At 36.1% G+C, this 14,148-nt stretch overlaps 1 protein-coding gene across 1 annotated transcript in view; it reads right to left on the bottom strand.

Annotated features, from left to right (window-relative positions):
* LOC139970060 (uncharacterized) overlaps positions 1-14,148 on the bottom strand; it is a 128,616-nt gene that overhangs the window by 13,879 nt on the left and 100,589 nt on the right. Inside the window, exon 7 of the mRNA XM_071975692.1 lies at positions 8,331-8,386. Within this exon, the coding sequence (XP_071831793.1) occupies positions 8,331-8,386 (56 nt within the window). The remainder of the gene's footprint in view (positions 1-8,330; positions 8,387-14,148) is intronic.

Below are 14,148 nucleotides of genomic sequence, written 5' to 3'. Positions count from 1 at the left end.
TCCAAATTTTTGGATCCGGCCGGAACCGGATTTTGCCGGATAGTACATGAACTCCGGCCGGATAAAATCCGGCCGGAACTGGATTTTTTCATTAAACAAAAGAAAATCATTAATAAGAAGTAGAAGTATGAAACAAGGAGCCAATCTTAGGTGAGGTATACGCATATTATAAAGAAGGTGAATTTAAGACCCCATGTATGAGATTAAATATGACTTGAAGTGGTGGTGTAATCTACATTCTTTAATAAAATAACTACAATATAACTGTTGACAAGCTTGACACAGTATGTAAATTTGTTGGTGGAAAAATACTGCATACTACCTATGAAGTTTGTTTTAAAACGGGAAAATGATTTCACTGCAAACTGTGTTTGTTGTATACCTGTATAGCTTCATATTATTACAGTAGTTGTATTATTTTATTTTGGTTGATCTTAGGAAACAGTGGGTCAGACCATTGAGAAAATTAAATTAAACATGTTAAACCTAATTTTTCCTTACTTTGAATGTTTTTATTAATTTTTTATAATAGTTTACATTGATTTAAGTTAATACCAACACCTTTTTAAGAAATAATTCAGGCCAGATTTTGAAAAAGATCCGGCCGGATTTTGAAAAATATCCGGCCGGAACCGGAACCGGATAATTTCTCACTATCCGGCCGGATAGTCCGGCCGGACCGGATATCCGGTGCATCCCTAGTTTCATTTCTAAATTTACCCTGTCTATGTATGTGCAATTGGAAGTTTGTACATGCGCACATATTCAGTTTTAAAATAGTTGACTCTCTCTGTTTAACGTTAGGCAAGGAACATTTAGAACAGGAAGCAACGGTCTGTACATTAAGGAATATTTAGAGCGGGTTTATGTAACCGATACGCCCTGTGTGTCTGTAAGACTAGTATTGGCAGAGACCACGTGAGCTCGTCATTGCTGTGTCTCTATATATTAGCTAGACTTGGTTTGGGTTGCTCATATACTCTAGAACTCTGTTCGGACTCGAGAGTACCATACTCGTACCAAGTAGTCTCGTACTTGACTCTGAATAAGGAATAATTGGACTCAACTACATCAGAGTGTTTCTTATACTATAAGATACAGACACATTGAATGGTTCTGATGGAAAGAGTACTAATAATAATATGAACCATGTGAGGATACAAGGCCGGGATGTTACATTATATTATCGTCAGCACTTAAATATAATTATGAAGAAACAATAGTAAATTTGCCGGGTGGTAAATGTTACAAAATGAACCACATTACCAGGTACTTGAAACCCCCTACCCCTTATCCTCCCACTCAGGCCCAAGCTCCTTAGAGATATTAACTTTTATTCATTTTGTTTAGCAGTTATTCAAAAGACGTAATGAATAATACAAATATTTTAAAACCACTATTAGTTCAGATTCACCGTTGACTTTTTTTGGTATCATTATGCTGCTGCTTATTCATACTACTGTACATACAGAGGATGGTAAAAAAAAAAGGCGTTTCCAGGGATGTGCCCAGGATTTCCTGATTGCCGGGTATACTGATCGCCGTCCTGTGGGAGGGGTCTAAGGGGAATGGGGTGCTCCCCTCCCCTTTGAGAAATTCGAATTTTGAAGGTGCTCAGATGCCAAATGCTGGCACTTGTGTAGCTTTTTAAGCACATACACATGTACTACTTTTGCTAAAAATTTCCTTTTTTTTTTAGTGAAATATATAACGTACCTGGTAAAAGTTATTAGTTTGTTTCAAAGATATTTGACAAGGGACCGATTGAGGGCCGTAAGTAATGTTTCTCGCATGCGTAACTGATGCATTAATAGTCTGTATGGTTTTGGAATAGGCTAAGCCCAATTTATGTTGAATAAATTGTTAGGAATGTCGGGACTTTAGATGAAAATAGTGCTGGGCGGGATTCACGATTTTTAAGACAGTGCTGGGCGGTAATTTTTAGTGCTGGCGGGGCCGCCCAGTGCCGCCCAGCGTGGGCACATCCCTGCGTTTCTTGAAATAAAAACCTTAAATTGAATATTTTAGTTTAACTTTTAAGTAATCACCTCTCCTTTAAATTTTCTAATATGTTAAAGTACATCAAGGTGATTCAACCTAGCTAAAAAAATCCATTTGTTTCTTAGTTTTTAGTTAAAGCCAGATACGTCCTTTCATATATAAGCATACTTGGACCTACATATTTACACCAGTCACGTATATATGCATCAATCTAAATCAATAATGAAATATAATCAATATGGATCCCTCAAATCCCATTACACCTCTAACTACTAGAACCTAGTCATTGTTGTATTGCTGCGTGCAGTGACGTCAGACGTAACAATTCTAGAGATGAAAATTATCCATCAATATTTTCACCAATAAAACATTTTTGACTAAAACGGTGTGGAAGAGAGACACTGGAAGCACTATAGATTAATTTCGCTTTATATGTTTTATCTGTCTGAATAGTCTCTATTATAAAATAGAGAATGTTCATTGATTCACAAGACAAATACTTCTATAAGGAGAGCATAAAGGGGTCTACATGCAGAGAAAGAAGGACAACAATAATTAGGAAATAGGATGAAGGTACTGGAGTACAAGCTTGGAAGGGAGACTTCATTCATTTTCATTTATTTGTACCAACCTCGTCACAAGGTTTCTAACGTATATGTTGTATTTTACGATATATATACATCCTGGAGAAAATAACTCCTCGTCGTTGGACAATTGCAGATTTATCCTTAAATAAATTGTCGTTACGTCAGTATGGGGACCTAGACCCCCCCCGACCCCCAATGAGCATCTCTAAGGATTTTTCATCTATATGATATATTAATTAAAATAACAAATCAAAACCAGAGAAAGTGTTCCATTACGATAATTAGACGAAAGAGCTGGAGTACGAGCGTGGAAGGGAGGCTTCATTTAGTTTCATGGTATTTGTACCATACCTCATGTTATGTGTACTATACCTCATGTTATTTGTACCATACCTCATGTTATTTGTACCATACCTCATGTTATTTGTTAACAAATTATTCCTTTAAGCGTATTGATTGGACAATTCCTTTTGTATTGAGAAGACATGAACTATTCGCATGGAACATTCATTGTATCCTGCACTTAAGGTATTTTAGTTAAAGCCAACAGAAATTCACACAATCCTCATATCTTGCCACCCAAAGTGGAATAATACCCTTCAGTTTTGTTTTCTTTGCTTTGCTGTAAATTGTATTCAAACAGAATGAGTTGAATCCTCTTTGTACATTATTTTTAGTAACATAAGTTTTCAAATAATTTATTAACCTTTTGCTTTCTTACCATTACGTTCATATTGTTGTACATATTTTTATATTTCTTAGTCTGTGGTAAATATTTTTATTTCTACTGGCGATAACGGGAATGAAATGAAAAATATATGCGCCGGACTTTTTTAATAGGTTCGAGTTATATATTTCTTACGGAAGCTCTAAGTGTACATGTTATTTGAACAACCGTTTTGCAATATTATAGTAGGAACTATGCATCTGATCGTTGGTAATTAGCCTCAGAAGGCGATGAGAATAGAAACAACTTCAGTCCCAATTCTTACATGTATAAGAAGGTGAAGCAAGTATATATATTTGTTATGAAAAATGTGATAGGTGTTATTTAAGTTCCGATTCTGGTATGATTTTAAAACCATACAAAAAACAACAATGTTGAATCGTGCTGCTTCGCATATGCCAACATCCGTTACATTACCAATTCATCCTCATTTCTGACCTAGAAACTACAGGTATTTAATGTTCTACATTAGTGTACGTGGAACCGTCGCAGAAACATTTACCTGATAAATCTGAGGTAATAATTGAATAAGATTGAACTTAGAAGAAAGAGTAGCAAAAGTGTACTTCTTTACTTTACCTTTTACTGGAAGCAAACGTGACCGTTAAAGGAATGAGTAGGACTTGACCCCATAATGTTATTTCAGTCCACCATGGAAGATTAAAGTAAGTTTTCTAACAAACAAACATCTATGACACTAAATTTTTGTGACACAAATTGTCTAAATCTGGTTAACGACAAATAATTCACTAATCATGAGCAGTCACGTGTTTGTGACAACATATATAGATATCTTAGTTAGTTGCAGGGTATTCAATAATTCTTCGAATATTTCACAGTTTGGCCAATTTACAAACTATGACGTAATAGGCAGCTTTATTTAATGGAGACCAAATTCTCCTAACACCAGAGAAAACGAAAAAATGAACATAACCTGTAAAACCAGGGAGCCTGCTACAAAGCCAATATGCTAGGGCAGCTACAGTTAACGAAAGGGTCAGCTAAACGGACTGTTGTTACGACTGTTGTATGTGATATGATGAACATTTGCCCCTAAATTAAATGAACATAAACAAGAACGATGCAACATGATTGACAACATTCTACGGTTTCATTTTTAATGTACATCGAGATGGTGACGTAAAAGCGGGATATGTTCAGTGCATTCCTTTAGGTGAAGACATTATTTGATTAAGATATTTGTTAATGTCATTGATTTTTACTACAGATAAGCTTTGGTCCAGAAGAATAATACCAATGTTTCACGAGGATTTATAGTGGTATATTGGAAATGTTAAGAAGGGTCGGTAATGTCAATTATGTTGTTTCAAAGTCATACACGCTACTAGTGTTCTGCTAAATGTTGATATGATATGCTTAGTTGTTAATTATCATACCAATGCTCGTTATTTATTTACAGACCTTTATCTCAAGAAAATATTTTAAAGATATGTATTTCTGTTTAGTTCCAGATTTTTATAAGTTTGTTTCTACGTTTGGAATAAACGTGATACAAAAGTTTACATGAGTTGTTCCTCTATTATTTGGCGCAATCAACTCTCCACCCAGTCAAAGACACTAACAATAAGTAATGCATGAGGCTGGAAGGTCCGGGTGTGGCAATCAACTATCCTATATACACTTGAAGATAATTATCAAGAAAAAATAAACAATTAGCGGATGACAACTTATGAATATTTAAATCAGATTATCAGTTACCGACTATACCGTAGTTGTACAAATTCCACTCCAACCCCCCCCCCCCCCACATCCAACCCGGATCCTGACTCCTTTAAAATCGTCTAATGTATGTATTTTTGTGTCTGTTTAATGAAAAACACGCGGGAAATGATATGAATATTTGTCTTATATTCATATTTTATCAATTCATTGCATATGTTTTGATTGCCATGGTATCCGTACAAGATAACAACGAAACGGGTTATTAGAGCTACACATATATACTATAGAGTTTATTTTTGTTTTCTAATTTATTCCCATTTTACACGAATACAATATTCCTACCCCCCCCCCCCCCCGGAACCCTTGCAATGTCAGTAATTAAAATAGCTCCTCTTCTCTTCATATATACAAATGACCAAGACCATGACAAGCATTACCATTCAGAAGAATATACCAGAGTTTATTGATTTCAAATAAAACGAGATCCGTCCTTTCATTATATATATAAACCTGCTTGGACCCACACACTTATATCAGTCACGTATACATTAATCTGGATTAATCATCATTTAAGCAAGTGATCCTTTAAATACCCTAATGCTTTTTAAGGAAAAAATAAATTTATTAGAAAGACTTAATTCACAAGGAAGAATACCATCATGGATATTTCTAGCTTCTGCACTTTGTGTTGTTTTTGCTACAATCTGCTGGTAACAAACTAGACCTTTAAATGAAAGATAAGGACCTTGAAAAAATAATTTTACTTTATTTCACCAAAATCAAACCAGGAAAGATGAGAGTAGGCAGAGATATTAAAGGTTTGGAAACAAACAAATAAAACATTGCAAATAATTGGTGGGACACAGTATTGTCTGAATCTGGTTAAACGATAAATAACTCACTAATAAGTAGCACTCATGTGATTGATACAACATATTTATATTCTTAATTAGTTGCAGGGCTATCCAGTTATGTGTGAACATTATATGGGTTGGTCAACGTTATAACCTATTAAGTAGCATGCAGCTTTATTTAATTTTATTAAAACGTCTACGTTGAATTAATTCTCAACATTATTTAAGTTAAACAATACGAAAGTATAGAAATCAACTTAAAATAAGTTTTTAGAGTCAATTTCCACATACATCTAATTCCTATTACTAACTTCCAAGTTTTCCCCATCACCATCCTGTGTTTTTGACCAATTCGCAAAGTACCATAGAAATGGTTTAATTTGATTTGATTAGCAATTAAATAAACCATGTCCAACATTTTAAAGTAATAAAGCTGTTAGTGTTATAATGATACATGGAAGACCCACGTCTCACACCATCAGAAACAACTAAAAACCTAAACATGGCCAGTTAAAACCAGGGAGCTGCTACAGTAAGATACTGGGTCAGTTAAACGGACTGTTACGAATGTTCTATATGTTATGATGAACAATTACACATAACTTACAAGAAACTTAGCAAGACCAGGTTCAAAATGATGCATAACTTTATACGATTCATCGGAGAATAAACGTGAAGTTTACTGATGTACTTTCACAACCCCTCAAATAATAAGACGGTATATGTCAAAATGATTGCCCTATACGTAACAAACATGTAGGGTAAACCTTTCAGCTATACAGTATCTTTACAATATTTGTAATACTAAAAGTCTCACTGATATGGAAGTTGTACGGGTGTTTCAATAAAGAACTATTCATTGGACGGGCTTGAATAAGATTCATGAAAACAATGCTAGCATATCAGCTTGTCCCCCCCCCCCCCACTCCCTGCGCTCCGATCTGGAGAGGGCGTTTTGGTCAAGTGGTTAAAGGCAGTGGGCTTGTGATCTATGGATTACAGGTTCGAGTCCTGGCCAGATCATTGCGTTGTGTCCTTGGGCGAGGCGCTTTATCTCCATTGCCTCTCTTCACCCAGGTGTATAAATGGGGACTTGCGAAGTAACTTTTAAACATAGTTGCGTGCGCCGGTTTGTGGCTGCACCCTATGGGAAGTCCCCCGGGACACGTGGTTGTGGTGTACTGCGGTACCCCAAGAGAAATTGATTGAATAGTGCACACTTTGGTGTGTGGGTGTGACAAGTTACCAATGACCAGGGTTAAGTTGTTAAGTCGTTGGAGAGGCCCTTGGCCCTGAACAAGACTGCAAACCTAATTATAAATATAAATATAATCTCTCAATGTTCTCTTCTTTCTTACACAGCGATCTGAATTCCGCTTTTCTCTGAATGTCTCAAAGGATAACGTTATATCTTTACAAACTGAAACTACTAGAATCGCGTATCCTTACTCTTTGCTGTATGTTTACATGCAGTGACGGCTCTCTTGAAATGAGTTTTAGAAAATACAATTAGAGTGATTTTGTCCCATATACTTAAATCTTTCTGAACTATTATGAGTATTCTCTATTAGTGTATAAGGATACAGTATTGTAGTTTATAGCTGGAGTACCAGTTTTTCATATTTTGTACGAAGTATATCTTATCTCAGACAGTTCTGTTTTGAAAAGATATTACATCACACATTTAGATAAAGAAATAACAGGGATGAAATGAAGAAAACTGCTAGCCATTGAGGACCTGAAGTTCTTCTATTTAACGTTATAATTACGGTGTCCAATTATCTAATATTCTAATATCTAATTAATAATTGATTGACAGTGGTAGGAGATGTAAGAGAAAAGTACTCCCAATTATATAAGTCTTTCTTAAAAGATTATATTCCACCTCTTTGAGTGTGAAAAGGACACCACGTAAGTAACGTATCCTTCAACAATCGAGCAGTATGTACATACTTTCATTATGTTATCTTGTTAGTACATATAGTAGATAAATATACATAAATAGTCACAATGTTCTGATGAAGAATCCTCTTTTCTTCAATGTTAGCAAAAATTAATAAAACCCTGAATTAAAAAAAAAATTAGCATGTGTGTCTCGTTTCTGCAAGCCAGTATTGTGCCTCTATATATACTTGAAGAGAATATCTTGAATAATATAACAAATGTATGGTTGGGTAATAAGGGACACACGGGGTGACATTCAGATAGAAAAGGCAAAAATAATAAAAGAAATTTGACCAACGTTTGGTAGCAGGAGCAAGAAGATGTCTTGAAATCTCAGTTGTTTTTTAGTTATTTTCTGTTCATCACAATCTAATTATATTGCTATAAGCAATTCACTGTATTTCACCTATTAATGTTATCACAATATTGATTTTGTATTTACTGGTAAAGTAAAACAGAGGGTAGCTTAGCTCAAATAAGCTGACCAGAATGCATTATGAGCAAAAGCTGAAAGCACGGTGCGCAATATCTTACCTGCCATTGACCAGTCTGTAGATTCAGGCGGCGATCAATACTCGACGAGTTCCAAACTGATGAATAAAATGAAAGAAACTGATAGTAGATTTAACTGCAATTTCTTTTTATTTGGTCTGGAATGAAATCAAAAACATTTTATTCACTGGATTTATGTTGGCTCTCGATGATAACTTCATATTAGCTGAGTAATCAATCTAGTTGATTTCTTAATTTTGATCTTATCAGTTTACTATCATTATCATCCCAGTAATAGAGCTGATCAGTTTACAATCCTTATATCTCTGTAAGATTACCGATCAGTTTACTATCATTATCATCTCGGTTTTATACCTAATCAGTTTAAAACCATTATCCTCTTAGTTATATAACCAATCAGGTTACAATTTTTATTATCTCATTAATATATCTGACCAATTATACAATTAACCTAAATGAAAACATAAGCTCCCATTCAAACAGAAACAAGTCTGGGACTAAATTGAGAAACCAAATCATGATAGTCGAGTATTCGATGCTCAGATTAAGAATAATAATCCACGAGACGATGAACGGATCAGAGAACACCCGACATCAGTGACGTCATCATGAATCACGAGAGCCATAATTAAACACTGTTTAAAAAAATGTTAAAAGAAGAAAAGGGGATTTGTTTAATAACACATTTAAGGTAAAGTATGTATGTTAAAAAATAAACAAAGCATTTTCATCACCCAGTGACGTAACCAGGAATTTGAAAGGGGGGGGGGAGCACTTTTTGTGATTGATATGGGGGAGGGGTTTAAGGGGAGGGGGACACCCCTTTTGAGATATTTTTGAACAATTGAAGGTCCTTAGATGCGATTTGGTGCAATGTTTTGCCAGTTTCATCATTATCATATGACATCATATTATCAGCAGACTTTGTTTCCAGTTTGAATTCTTTTACATGTTCTTTTACATAATGTATCAGAAAGACAAACATAGTGCTCTTTTACAATGTTTCCAGTAGGATGATTCTTGTTTATTGTCCAATGTCTGGACTTTAATACATTTGTCGAACTTAACTGATGGACAATATAAACTTTCATATTTCGTAAGACAGCCAGATGTGCAGTGGCCTAAAAACAAATATCGTTATCGCAGTGTATTAATTATTTATAGGAAGTGCGTATTTCGTAGGATTGCTAGCTTAGCTTCATAACATGCTGTTCGTGCAACAACTTAGGACGAATCGTAGAAAGGATGAGAACGAACGTTGTCGACATCGTTGTGCATACGGTTCGTGACATTCCATCGAATGCGGTTAGGTAGGCAATATGTATTTTATTACGCAGTGGCCAACTGTGGGCTTGTAATAGGCTAAAGGCTAAATTTAGCTAATTGCATTTGCTAAACTAAGTAAGTAGTTGAGTCAGTAGGCCTGAATGTTACTACGATTATAATCGAGTTAACGGAGCTGACGAGTATTCAAGATCCAAAGAGCACTGACAAAGTACAACAGTTTTTAAACATTTTTTTTCGACACTGAAAGGGGGGAGCAGTCGTTCCCCCTGCCCCCCCCCCCTCCTGGCTACGTCCCTGTCATAACCACGTAACCAGTCTCCATGTAAGAGGATCTAAGAGCATCCCAGTTCGGTAAAGAGAGGTAATTTTGGTTTTACACTCAGGGTTCCTTTGTTTAATGTTCTTCACACTTTATTAAGAATAAATCATAGGTGTAGGAACACGGTGCATGTGACAGCTGATACCTCGCTTTGTAAAGTGGATAGGAATGAGGAGGGTGGGAGTGGGGTTGGAAAACGTTATGAGAGTAGAAAATGAAGTCCAAATATCGACGATTTAGAATATTCTAAATAATGCACAAACTGACAATGACTTCGACTACATCTTCTATGAATCTCTCTCTAAGCTGTTATCACGAGATAATTTAGTAGATGTTAAACACACATCTGTCTAAAGTAGAAAACATTTCACGAGTCCGAGAAATAATGTTGAGGGGCTAAGATAGAGAGGTTTGCATGTATTGACATTTCTATCAATTAATTTTAAATCATCATTTAAGGTAGAATCCTAGTATAGATGTGTTATTGTACAGAGAAATGAAACGTTTGATTACTCGTGATGTTTGTTAAGCTACCCGGTTATCAAGATATTCAGCTTTATTTTACAACACATTAGTGACGTCATCAAAGATCATGAAAACCAATAATTTAAATATTGATAAAAGAAAAAGATGTATTTGGAATTACTTTATTGAGTTGAATTACGGAGCTACAAGACTGGATAAATCATCGTCATAATCACCAGATCCCTTTTCCGATGTCCTGAGAGTATGTCAGTTATATAAACGAAGGTTTATATGTCTTGTTTCCAGCCACTTTCTTATTTTTTTTCCAACTGTATTCATACCAAATACATCAATATCTCTACTTGTACTTTACGTAGGAGGAAAGTATGTATAATCTAGCATTGTGTTATTATGACATAATTATAACATTGAACAATAACACTGTCCAAACTTCTAAGAAGATTCAAGAAGCCTAAGTTAAAGTCTAATATCGACAGAAGTGTTGATGGATACAAACAAACATACACTTGCATGTAAACAAATATGAATGAAGATATCATATCAATATAAATCATGATTTCTATTGCAGTTTGTCTTTCAGAACATCAATAAGGCCGTGAAAAAACTGCAACACGAACTAAACAGAAATATCAGCAGCAATTGTATACAATTACAATACTTGTTGAATTGAAATAGGACAGACCATTGTAACATCTCTTTGTTTCTGTTTGTTTACATTTTCTGATTCCGGAATTTGAATGCGAGCCTAGACTATTGAAGCTTGTATCTTACAAAGATATCATAGTTGCAGTGCACACTATATTAATAACCGCCCGTTTCACCGGTTCAGATCTATTCACTTGCTATAACTAACTGCATGTCCCTATAGTTTTACGTTTAAGATTCGGTAACAATACTGGTGACGATATGACAAATGCTCATTTCCATTAAACTCAAGAAACACATATCTAATTTAAATAGCCTTGATAATTCCTTTTTCATCAGAGACTACCATAGCCTGCAGCATAGTTGCATCCATGATAATTTACTTAATCCAATCGAGGGATGAAAGCTTTTTCTCGAGCAATATTTGTATTTAATGAGTAAGAACATTCTAGGCCTGAGTCGGGTACCCGGATACCCGACCGAACATTCGTGTACCCGAATCGAAAACACGAAAAACGGGTACCCGTTTTCTGTGGGGGGGGGGGGGGGTCTCGTAACTGCTACGCGGGTGCTTTCATGATTTCATGTTTTGATTAATCAAGACACGCGAATACGTAATACTATTTTGATTATATAACTTTCTTGTACTGTAGATTGCTGTTTCAATTGCTTACTATTTCCAGGTTTATCCATTCGTAATGGTTCTTTTTCGTGTGTGGATAAAATCACTCAATTGAAAGTTGTAAACAAGGCTACGCTTTTGTGTGTGTGTGTGTGTGTGTGTGTGTGTAAAAAAACCGATGGTTAAGGAAAGATTTTTCCCATTGAATTAGTGTGGTGTTAGGCTAGTTTGTGGTCGAAGATAGCAGTAATAATGAAAGTATTCCATGGTATTTTAGTTCCAGCTAACTGCCTTAAAATTTGAGCGAATAAGCAGATGGTGAAGGCTAGATTTCCCCATTGACTTAGTGTGGTGTTAGGCAACCGTGTGGTCGAAGATAGCAGCAGCAACGAAATTATTCGGTGAATATTTTAGTGCAAGCTAACCGCGACACAATTTTAGCGAATAAACAGATGGTTAGGCTAGATTTCAATGGTGACTCTGTGTGAGTTAAGGCTACAATGTGGTCGGTTATTTGTGTGGATTTTACGCAAACATAGTTTGTCGAGTGCACGTGTCTTTGCTGTCATCAAGCAGCTACCTCTGGTAGTCCATAGCAAGTGCTTTCCTCTCATAGTTAAAGCTAAGGTATACGTTCGTGCAAGCGTAAATATTGGAATTCTCAAAATTGCTTTTTTTCATTCATTTATACATAGAAGGAAAAACTGGCAAGGATATTTACAGGATGTTAAGATGGATCGTAGACGCATCTCTTCTTGGGATTGTCACCATCTGCATGAAAACGCGCTCCACAACCCTACGCCCACCCCTCTAATCGCTTCCCGGTGAGTTACGAAACTTAATTAATGACCTTCGCCCATAGTACCAAGACCTTGACAAAATCCGGCAACACACCACTTCATCGATAACAAGTGATCGGGTTGTGTATTAGTGACGTCTATAAGGTCGTGCACTAACCTACATGGAGTGTGACCACTCCCGATATTGCATTTACCCAAGATCAGGCCCCGAAAAATCCCAAGAAATCCCAAGGACATTGTACAGTATGGATATCTAGCAATATCTAGCGATATCTAGCAATATCTAGCCATCCATAGGGATGAAAATCCCAAGATCATCCATAAACCGAAGGCAGATAGAGAATCGAAGCCTTCAGTGTGTAATGAACTTGAAACTGTGCGTCTTTCGAAATGAAAAGAATGTGGTCAATAAACATAAAAAAGTTATTAATTTCAGTCTCATTTAAATTATTCAAATGTGTAAAGCAAACAGCAGATATCACATCATATCAGTGAGCATGAACAGAAAATGGCGGTACAGGATGAACAGCCTCCAAATTGTCTAAGTGTGTAGTCATAGGAGCCCAATTTCATTGGGGCGGGGGGGGGGGGGGACGGGCTGATACGACTTTCCCGAAAATGTAACTTAATTTTTCGCGTTCAACATGTTAATGTATATATCATGTAGGCATGCGTCGGTTATTACATCGCATGCCAATTATATGTACAATCATTTGCCGTGTTATTACCGAAATGGCAAATTAGTCGGGCAAGCTAAGAACTTTATTTTAATAACCAAGGAGATTGTTTTTAAACTATCGATGTTCTTTAGCTACATCTTTGCAATTTATTTTTCTTTAAGTAGGTGCCCAAAAATTCTCAGAATATCGCCCGAATTTTCACCCAAAAATATTTGCAGCCCCCCCCCCCCCTCCGAAGTTTTTTTGGTTGCCGTGATTAGAGGTGTTAATATTCGTAGACCAATTAATTTAATTACATAAATTGACTGTCTGAATTTTCGAAATTCCCTGACAAACATTCTTTATCATACTTCCCCCTACTCGTGCAATTTTGACCGGTCTGTTAGGGGTTGAAGAAGGTTCATCTATATTGGTTGTCCATAAGATGAAATTCTGTGCAACATTATGGGTATGTTTTGAAGTGAATTTATTCACGAGAAATATTTTCAAATTCTAAACAAAATTAATAATAGGCTTAAAACCTTGAGAATTAGGGCTGACGGGTATTGTGGGCCGCGACGTAGAATCACCTACAATATTAATGATCCACAGGAGATGCGGTGAGGTCGAACATGATGTGTGATTGGTGACAATCTTCAAATAGGTTATGGATGAAAACAAAAACTATTGGGAAATACTTGGTTCTCAGACAAAAGTGTACATCTGGTTGGTCATTTTCAAGCCCGAGAAGTGCCATTTCCGGTGATCTGGGGGGTAACAAAACCAGAACTGTTCTTGTACGTTGCGCTCCAACCGAAAGTGGCGCTCCGCTTGCCATGGATAGTAAGTTGCGCCCCCGGGTTAGAAAATCCTGGATACGCGCCTGATTATCACGTCTACCTTTTTTTTTAAGACGTCTTTAGACAAGATTGTGGACCATACAGTTGAAAACATTCAATAAAAAAAAAGAGATTTTCTTGTATTTGCGCGTTGACCGCAGGGACGTCGCTAAAGAGAGAGG

Source organism: Apostichopus japonicus, chromosome 7, assembly GCF_037975245.1.
Source record: "Apostichopus japonicus isolate 1M-3 chromosome 7, ASM3797524v1, whole genome shotgun sequence".
Classification (NCBI taxonomy): Eukaryota; Metazoa; Echinodermata; class Holothuroidea; order Aspidochirotida; family Stichopodidae; genus Apostichopus; species Apostichopus japonicus.
This window is presented reverse-complemented; position numbering and strand designations above follow the sequence as displayed.